The sequence below is a fragment of the Condylura cristata genome, unplaced genomic scaffold (genome assembly GCF_000260355.1).
Source record: "Condylura cristata isolate star-nosed mole 26May11 unplaced genomic scaffold, ConCri1.0 scaffold00029, whole genome shotgun sequence".
In the NCBI taxonomy this organism is placed as follows: domain Eukaryota; kingdom Metazoa; phylum Chordata; class Mammalia; order Eulipotyphla; family Talpidae; genus Condylura; species Condylura cristata.
In genome coordinates this window covers 12,699,238-12,708,856 of record NW_004567130.1, presented here as the reverse complement: position 1 = coordinate 12,708,856, position 9,619 = coordinate 12,699,238, and the positions used below count along the sequence as shown (strand labels likewise).

General features: G+C 45.4%; 1 protein-coding gene across 3 annotated transcripts in view; it reads left to right on the top strand.

Moving 5' to 3' along the window:
* Positions 1–4,610: 4,610 nt before the first annotated feature.
* SIRT4 (sirtuin 4) overlaps positions 4,611–9,619 on the top strand; it is a 35,415-nt gene continuing 30,406 nt past the window's right edge. For all 3 annotated transcript variants that reach the window (XM_012731200.1, XM_012731199.1, XM_004690986.2), the window contains exons 1-4: positions 4,611–4,632; positions 7,359–7,856; positions 8,771–9,065; positions 9,162–9,373. In XM_012731200.1, coding sequence (XP_012586654.1) covers positions 4,628–4,632; positions 7,359–7,856; positions 8,771–9,065; positions 9,162–9,314 — 951 coding nt within the window. In that variant the 5' untranslated portion in view covers positions 4,611–4,627 and the 3' untranslated portion in view covers positions 9,315–9,373. The remainder of the gene's footprint in view (positions 4,633–7,358; positions 7,857–8,770; positions 9,066–9,161; positions 9,374–9,619) is intronic.

Here is a 9,619-nt window from a genome sequence, read left to right as displayed (position 1 = left end):
ATTGGGAAAAGTTTTCAATTAGCAATAATCGCGCCTCGGATAAACCTCATTGGCTACGATACTGCCACTGCGCAAAGCTGTAGGGAAGTGCCACGCGGTCCACCCCCCATGGATGACAACCGTCTTTACAGTGAGGGTGAGCGACTGCCGGCGAATTCGCCAATATGACGTCCTCCCGTTCGAGCAGTTACATTTGTGACCCGTACGCGTGGGGGGCTGCTTCTTGTTGGATCATCTCGTGTCGAACATTCAGATTTTAGAAACGCGAACACAGCTCTTAGAGATGAGAACACACTCGCTGGGGATGCTGGGGAACCTTATGCAAATCACCATGACGTCACAGAGGAAGCGTCTAGTAGCTTGAGAAAACCCAGAAGGGGGTAAGCGAGGGTGAATCAAATGGCGAAAGGAAACGAGTAGCCCGGAGAGCAGTGCAGAAACTGCAGGCAGGGACTGGAAGGCTCGCTTTAGCAAGACAGAAGGGAGAAACAGTCCGGGCTAACCTGAGAAACGGAAGTGCGCGCCTCCGTTATGAAGTCCAAAGACGTGATTTTAGAAAGCAGCTGGGTAACATGCAGAACTGCGAAGCTGAAAGGCCGCTCTACCTACCCAGCACTTAGGTATATGACTCACAGCTTTAAAGCAGAAAGGCCGCTTTACCGGATAATGCCTCCGCGTATGAGTCATAAACGTTACTATAAACACTGCTTCTTTCTTGAACCGCAATATTCAGTCTCCGAAGAGACTGTCAAAAATTGCCAATGCCGACTATATTTCAAGTCGTCACGGCGGGGTATTGGGAAAAGTTTTCAATTAGCAATAATCGCGCCTCGGATAAACCTCATTGGCTACGATACTGCCACTGCGCAAAGCTAAAGAACACCGCCCCCTACCCTTCACCCCCAATAGGTCAGGTTCCTATTACAGAAAAGTGAGTTTAAGTAGCATAGGAAAACTGTTAATTATTATTTGATTTCAAATTAAACAGTGCTATAAGACGTCTAGAAAACGTTTAGATGGTTTCTAGTGATTCAATTGCTTTGTTTCATTTAGCTAAATTTTGTTTTGGGCGAAGCAAAGCATTATGGGAGATACTAGTCAGAGAATGAAATACCGGTGGACGAGAAATGGGCTAAAGGGTGCGTTGACTCAGCCTCGACTTAGAGTGTAACTTCTATCTCTAAAAGAGGCTATGGTTTAAACTATAGTATGGTAAAATATACATAATGTATGTTTTATAATTTTAACCATTTTTACGTGTACAATTCAATAGCATTAAGTATATTTGCATTGTTTGCAACCATCACTATCCATCTCCAGAACTTCTATGTTCCTACACTGAAACTCTGCACCCATTCATTAAACTAACTCCCCTCTCCCCAACCCCCAAGCCGGGGCAAGCTCTATTCTACTTCTCTAAGAATTTAACTACTCTGAGTGCCTCATATAAATGGAATCATAGCCTATTTTCTTCTTTTGTGTATGGTTTAATTCACTCGGCATATTTTTAAGGTTCATTCATGTTGTAGTCTATTCCTTTTTAAGGATGGATGATAAATTGTATGGGCTTTTTGTTTATCCATTCATGCCTTTTGGATATTGTGAATAAAGTTCCTCTCAGTATTGGTGTGACTATTGATTTAACTTCCTATTTTCAGATTTTTTTTTTTGTATGCAGTCAGAATTTTTGTATCCTATGTTGATTTTGTGTATAATCCAAAAGAAATTTCTGTGGACCTCTTAATTTAGGGAAAAGAAACCATTTCTGCAGTACTGTCAACAGTTCATGAAGCTTGAAATAACTTTTCACCGTGTTGCCTGTTTTCCCTTGACAAATGGAAAGCTGCCATAAACCTATATCTGGAGTTGTTTCTTCCCTTGAATTATATTCTCCCAAATACTTTGATTTTAGATTTTAATGCAAATAGTGGCCTCTGAGAAAGTGCCACTTCCCCCAACATTTATTAGAAAAACAGTAAAATATGAAGTTTTCAAAGTATTTCTCATTAAGGATTTGTGTATTCTAGATGCTAAAGTGATTCTTTTTAAAGATTTATTTATTGATACATACAGAACTGGGATACAGGCCAGAGGCGTGAGGGCTGGGGCTGGGTGGAGTGAGAGGATTCACCAGAGACAGACTGGGAAACAGAACAGGCAGATCCATGAAGTGCACTGCTGAGGGGAGCAGCAGGTGGTTCAGGAGAGGTCTGCTGCGCCTTGTGGGTCACCCCCCTGGGGGGGGGGATCGAACTCCATGCTGCAGTGGCTATGATAGCTTCATAGTGCTGTGCTTTAATCCATTGCACCACCAGGGAGGGCCTAAAGTACTATTTTTTAAAGGCCTATTTGATGCTGATTTGCAGTTATTTTTATTTATTTATTTACTTTGGTTAGTGTTACAGTTATACCTTCCAGGCTAGGAAAAACCAGCAGGAAAAAAAAAGAAGACTAGCAATTTGATTGATTTGGAGTATATATTTTACTTCGATCCACTCAGGTCTCATTCATTTTGGTGTGATGGAGTTGTGAGGGGGGTAGAAAAAAGTGTTACCCAAAGAACTTCTTAGTCCTTGAGAACACGGTGACTGGGTGGATAGTTATACAGACCAGTAGCTATCAAAGAAATTGTATTTCACCAGCTATTGGGGATCATGTCATCTTCCATGGGTGACTTTCCAGCCTTATGGAAACCTTATGGAAAAAACTGAAAACTCAACTAGTTTTTCCCAGAACATGAGTTTTAGGATCTAAAAGCACAGCAGTCTGGGTCTCCCTGGTGTCCCAAGGGTTAAAGCACAAGGCTATGAAGCTATCCGCAGCCATTGCAAAACCAGTTCAATTCCTGACTGGCCAGGGAGCTGACCCACATGGCTCAGCAGACCTCTCCTGTCTCACCCCCTCCTCCCCTCAGCAGTGTCTTTCAGCCAATCCTATTCTGTTCCCCACTTTGTATCTGCTGAATCATCTCAACTACTGCACCTCTGGCCTAGACCCCAGTTCTTGTACACAAAAAATAAAATCCTTTTTAAAAAAGATCAATGTCTTGTTTACTGGCGGTTCTCATTAGCGACACATTATTAACAACTGGAGAGTGTATAGACCAACTTGACGCTTAGGTACCACCCCAACCCCTGTAATCAGAATCTCTGGGGCTGAGACCTAGGGTTATGTTGGTTAATTTAATAAAAACACAGAGGAGAAAGAAAATCTGAGAAGCCAAGTGGATAAACAGGCTAGCCCCTGTTTGGCTTTCGTTGTTCACATTAACTGGAAAATATCACATTTTCAACAATCCGTAAATGTACTTCTTCACCACCACTGCCAAGTGGGAACTTGCTTCCATCCCTGTGGGTGGAAAGGACCTTAAACGCTGAAGTTAGGCGTCAACTCTTGAAACTATTTTAATAGAGGGTGAATTCCCAAGTTAGCGCTATTCAGATGTGCTACTTTTGCACTTCAAGACAATGGTGTGGAAAACTCTTCTCTCAAAGGACGCAGATGAGGGGGGGGTAGGGGTTAGGCGCGTGTTGGGGGTTAGGCTGAGAGTGGCAGGCGCTTCGTGAATTAAGGCTTAAAACCGCGGATCAAAAAGGGCCGACAGGGGGCGCTACTGGAAAGCAGGTTTCTTCTACGGTGAAACCCAGAGGATTGTGGGATTTGTAGTTTTCCTCGTAGCATTTCCACTTCAGGAACTACATTTCCCAAAATGCAAATGTAGCCAATGTTTCCGGCTGTCAGGAGTGAGTTGCCTTTAAGCTGGGAAAGGTGAGTGTGTGCTGGGCTGGCTGCCGGTTTCCTGTAGTGGGTTTCTCGTGAGGCGTTCCCTGTCTCCTCTTTGCCCTTCAGCGGAACCTGGGAGGGAGCAGCAGCTCCCAAAGAACGTGTCTTCGGTGGGGTTTCCGGAGCCCTTTGGTCTCCGGAATCCAGACTAGGTATTTGTTTAGGTGTTCACATGCTGCTGTGGAATGTCAAGGAGAAATCAGGGTCCTGAACCCAGATCAGGAAAGCTAGGCATAAAATAATGTTTACATACGGGGTGCGTGCCACTAGGGAATTTCTGCATTTTATCAAATACTCTGTCAAAGCCTTGTTTTTACAGCTTGAAAAGCTGACTCGCTGGGGTTTAGACTGTCTGGCCAGGTCTCTGCTGTGCCCAAGCGGCAATTTGCAATAAAGTGTGAATAGAATGTGGGAAAGTGACCAAGTAAAAAGAGAGCGTGTGCTCAGTGACATAAATAACATGAAAAATTCTGAGCGACTTCTTCATCGACACCTGGCCTAAGAGAACTCACAATGTGCTTCTCTTAGGAAATAAGATCATTCTAGTTTATAAACTAGGAAGTAGTTCACATGCTCGCCAAAGGGATGGTACTAACTAAACTTTGTTTTTTTCTTCTTCAGACATCTGTAGTTGAGGTCATAGATGGAATAACAACGAACTGTTAAGGGATTTAAAAGGATACTGGTGTCTTTCCCTTTTGAAGTTTATGAAGAATTAATTTCTATTTTTTCTTTTTTTTAAGACTTATTTATTGATGCATACAGAACTGGGATACAGGCCAGAAGTGCCGGGGCGGTGAGAGGATTCACCAGAGACAGAGCCGGGAGCAGAACAGGCAGATGGATGAAGTACACTGCTGAGGGGAGCAGGGGGGCCAGACAGAAGTCTGCAAGCCAAGTGGGTCCGGCTAGGGCTCGAACTTGCTCTGAAGCAGTGCTGAAGCTGCTGTGGCTAGCTTGCAGTGCTGTGCTTTATTCTGCTGCATCACCGGAGAGAGCCCTGAAAAATTCATTTCTAACCATCCTGACTTACCAAATTTTACCTTACCCTCTCCTTTTAAAAACAGCCTTTATTTTTTCAGTTTCCCTGCCTTTTCTTTCTAAGATTATTTTTATTTATGTATGCATATAAGAACTGGGGTGTAGGCCAGAGGTGTGCGAGCCGCGTGTGTTTCTCTGTGTGTGTATTCACCAAAGTCAGAGTGCAGAGCAGAACAGGCAGATCTACTGAAATACACTGCTAAGGGAAGGAGTGGGCGACACTGGAGAGGACTTCTGCACCATGTGGGTCAGCTCCCTGGCCAGGGCATTGAACTCATGCCACAGTGTCTGGCAATAACTTGCTTGATAGCACTGAGACTTAACCCCAGCGCCACCATATGCCTTTCTCATAAATATTTTAATGTGCAGATTTGTTGATTATAAGAGCTTTTGGGTTGGCAGCTTATAGATTTTTGAGGTGGGGGAAGGGGTAGTTCTTATCTGTAACCTGCTCCCAAATCCCATTTAGGGTGGGGGTGGCAGTGGTGATAGGATCACGAGAGACAAGAGTGAAGAGCATGACAGCAGATGTACTGAAACACACTGCTGAGGGGAGCAGCAGGCCAGACAGGAGAGGTCTGCTGGAACATATGTGGGCTATTCCCTAGGGGGCTCAAACTCAGGTCATGATGATAGTGCTAAGATTTAACCCCTAGGCCACCAAGGAGACCCCAAGCTTTCCTTTTATTTGTGAATTCTTTCTTAGAGTTAGGGTTTGTCTATTTTTTTAGGCTAGGCTTAGCCCTTACTATCTCTGTGCTGTTCAAAATCATATCCCCTTGCTTTCCTTTTTTACCTAGATGTAGGGCAACTTGAGGGAGGTATATTTTTAAGTCTTCTGTTCTACTTCACTTTAACTTTTAATTTCAAATATGCTTTCTGTGAATACTGTATGATTAGCTGATATGGTCCAGATATTAGAGTTTTATCTCCTTTTAAAACAATGCATTGCACGGTTTAGCTTTTTTCAAATTTCTACATTTTATTTTTACTTGTCACTTTCAGATCATATCTCTTAAACTTTTAAAATATTAAAAAGATATAAGCATTTACCTTTATCTCTTGGCTTTTGGAGTTTCTACTCTCCACTGTTCGGCGGACACTAAGACTCCTTCAATCCAGTCATTTTTTTCCTTACTGTGGAGATGACCTCATATACTGACCCCCAGGAACTTATCACTCAGCTTCAACAATAACCAACTCTTGGCTAATCTCGTTTTCATCTGTTTACTTCTGTCTACTCTGACCTCCCTGCCTGTTATTTTTAATCAAGTCCTCTCAGATATATCATTTTATCCAAGTATTTCCATGTGGAATGAGGACTTTAAAAATAATCACATTACCATTTGCCATAAGTTTGAAATTTAACAGTAATTTTCTTAATATTGAGCATCCAGTTAATATTCAATTTTTCAATTATCCCGTAATGCGGACTTTGTTGGGTAGCACATTGCTTTGTCCTCTGCCTATAAATTGTTCATTAGCACTAGAAACTTGATCAGAGTCAAAATCAGATTTTTTGGCCAAGACATATCATGGATGGTGATTTCCTCTTCCATTAAGAGTCTTTAATTCTACCTTTTTCTCTTCTGTAACATTAGAAGCTGTTGACACTCAATGCTTAGGTCCCATCTTTGTTTTTCAGCTGTACAAACAGTGAAGCTCTCATACATTCTCTCTTTCTCCAACCACTGACAACTTCTTTTAAGATTTAATTTATGTACACAGAAATGGGGTACAGGCCAGAGGTGCAGGGGCAGTGAGAAGAATCACCAGAGACAGAGTAGGGAGCAGAACAGGCAGACCAACAAAGTATACTGCTGAGAGGAGCAGTGGGCAAGACAGGAGAGGTCTGCCGCGCCATGTGGTCACCTCCGGGGCCGAAGATCAAACTCACATTTAAGGGGCCACAGCTTGGCTTAGCTTCACAGTGCAGCACTCCAACCTACTGTACCACCAGAGAGGGCCCACCACTGGCAACTGTATTTACTTTCTGTCTCAACAGATATTTCTGTTCTAGACATTTCATATAAATGGGATCATACTTGTCTTTTGGTGACTGACTTCTTATTCTTGGTATAATGTTTTCAATGTTTATCCAGATTGTAGCATATACCAGAACTTTGTTCATTTTTTATAGCTAAATAATATTCCTTTATATGGATAGACCTTATTTTGTTTATCCACTTGTCATTTGGTGATTAACTTTGTTTTTAAAAACCAGAAACCAGTTCTTGGGTTCTCCCTGGTGGTGCAATGGGTTAAGCACTGCACTATGAAGTGGTCTGCAGCCACTGCAGCACGAGTTCGATTCCCAGCCAGGAAGCTGACCCACATGGCGCAGCAGACCTCTCCTATCTGCCCACTGTTCCCCTCTGCAGTTTATCTCAGTAGATCTGCCTGTTCTGCACCCCACTATGTCCCTGATGAATCCTTGTATCCCCTGCACCTCTGGCATAAATTTATATGCATAAATTAAATAAATCTTAAAAAAAAAACAAAACAGTTCTCTCACGAGATCTCTTTCTCCCTAGAATGAGGATGAACTTTGCACTGCCTCTCACGGCGGCAAAAGGCTGCTGGCTGCTAAATGTCAGCCGGCAGTGCTCCCACGGATCCACTGGGTTATTCGTACCTTCAAGTCCTCCTCCGGACCCTGAGAAAGTCAAAGAGTTACAGCGCTTTATCACCCTTTCCAAGAGACTCCTAGTGATAACTGGGGCAGGGATCTCCACCGAGTCGGGGATCCCAGACTACAGGTCGGAGAAGGTGGGACTTTATGCCCGCACTGACCGGCGACCCATCCAGCACAGGGACTTTGTGCGGAGTGCGGCCATCCGCCAGCGGTACTGGGCAAGGAACTTTGTGGGCTGGCCCCGGTTCTCCTCCCATCATCCCAACCCTGCACACTGGGCTCTGAGCCACTGGGAGAGACTCGGAAAGCTGTACTGGCTGGTGACCCAAAATGTGGATGCCCTGCACAGCAAGGCGGGGAGTCAGCGCCTAACGGAACTCCACGGCTGCATGCACAGGTGAAGGGCTGGGACACCCCAAACTGTGCTCCACATGGAGGGGCCTGGGCTCTCTGAGCATGCTTGTCTTCCTTAGCTCTCAGGGAGAGGATTTGGGAGCCAGCTGCTTACTGCGGTGTTGATCCCAGCAAACTCCACGAGGCCATGGGGAAGTGAAACGGGAGAGGACGGAAGCCCCAGAAAGGGCCTGTTCATGGCTGGGTTGCTGCTTTGGGCAGCTGGTGCTCAGCCCGGAGGGGCTTTGGACTGTCTAGAACTTGCTTCTGAATTGGCTCACTGAGAGTCAAGAAGCTCTCCCATCCCTCGGTGGTGGAGGGTCTCCAGGGAATTAATTCTGGAACATGGACTGCTGTCCCCAGGAGGCCTCCCCGGCCAGAAAACACCCTAAGGAGGAAGCTACTGATAAGTGAACTGTGTGCATGTGGCCTCTAGGGTGTCCCCAGGGGACGGTGAGCAAGGCACCAGCTCCTCCACGGCCTACACCCCAGTTCTACAAAATAAATATAATAAAATAAAACTTTAAAAAAGAGAGAGGGTGATGATGGACAGTGGTGGTGGATGAGGAGAGCAGAGGATGGAGGGGGAAAATACACTGGCTTTGGCATTAAGGAAATCACTCAGGTACCAAGGCACCTGCCACAGTGTGAAGGATACAGGCGAACTAGCAGAAGGCTGAGAGACATGGTCATGCACTAAGGGAACACAACTTGTTCTAGAAGGTTGGAAGTGGAAGGAAGGGGAGGAACAAGGTGGTCGCTGAAAGGGTCTTGAAAAAGTACTACTGAAACAGGGGCGGTTAGAAGCTGCTAGGAGCGGAAGCCGTGGTAGAAGGGCTGCCGGCGGCCGGGGAGCAATGCTGGGAGGCTTCTTGTCCCCCAGGACAGCCGGTTGAGTTGGGTCCTCGTTGGTTGCAGGGTCCTCTGCTTGGATTGTGGTGAACAGATACCACGTGGGGTGCTGCAGGAGCGCTTTGAGGTGCTGAACCCCACTTGGAGTGTGGAGGCCCATGGCCTAGCTCCCGATGGGGACGTCTTTCTCACCGACGAGCAAGTTCAGAGCTTTCAGGTGGCCTCCTGTGCTCGATGTGGGGGCCCTCTGAAACCAGATGTCGTTTTCTTCGGGGACACAGTGAACCCTGACAAGGTGAACTTCGTGCACAGGCGTGTAAAGGAAGCCGACTCCCTCTTGGTAGTGGGCTCGTCCCTGCAGGTATCTGACTTGGTGGGGTAGGGGGTGCCCCCTCTGATGGGTGAGTTCCCTGCTCCTTTCTTCTCTTGCGCTCACCTGTGTCTTCTTCTCGGACAGGTGTACTCTGGCTATCGATTTATCCTCACTGCCCGGGAGAAGAAGCTCCCAATCGCTATACTGAACATTGGGCCCACACGGTCAGACAATCTGGCCTGCCTGAAACTGGATTCGCGCTGCGGAGAGTTGCTACCTTTGATTGACCCGCACTGATCACAGCCTGATGCTCTTGAACCAGAAACTGGGCTTTCACTTGAATCCTGTGGCTAAAGGTAAACACCCTTTTGGAGGGTCCAGTTCCACTAGACTGTTGAGTGGTAAGGGGGCACTGAGAAACTACAAGGCTGTGTGTGGTCTTCATGTATGTCCCTTCTTAATTGTTCAATGTACCTTATACTATAAGGTTTGAAAGACTAGGCTTTTCCCATTCCAGGCACCTAGCTATTTAAGGCAAGGTTCCCAAACCTGCCATCTTCCACTTTTTTTTTTCAATAAGAGTTTTATTTATTTTTAATTTT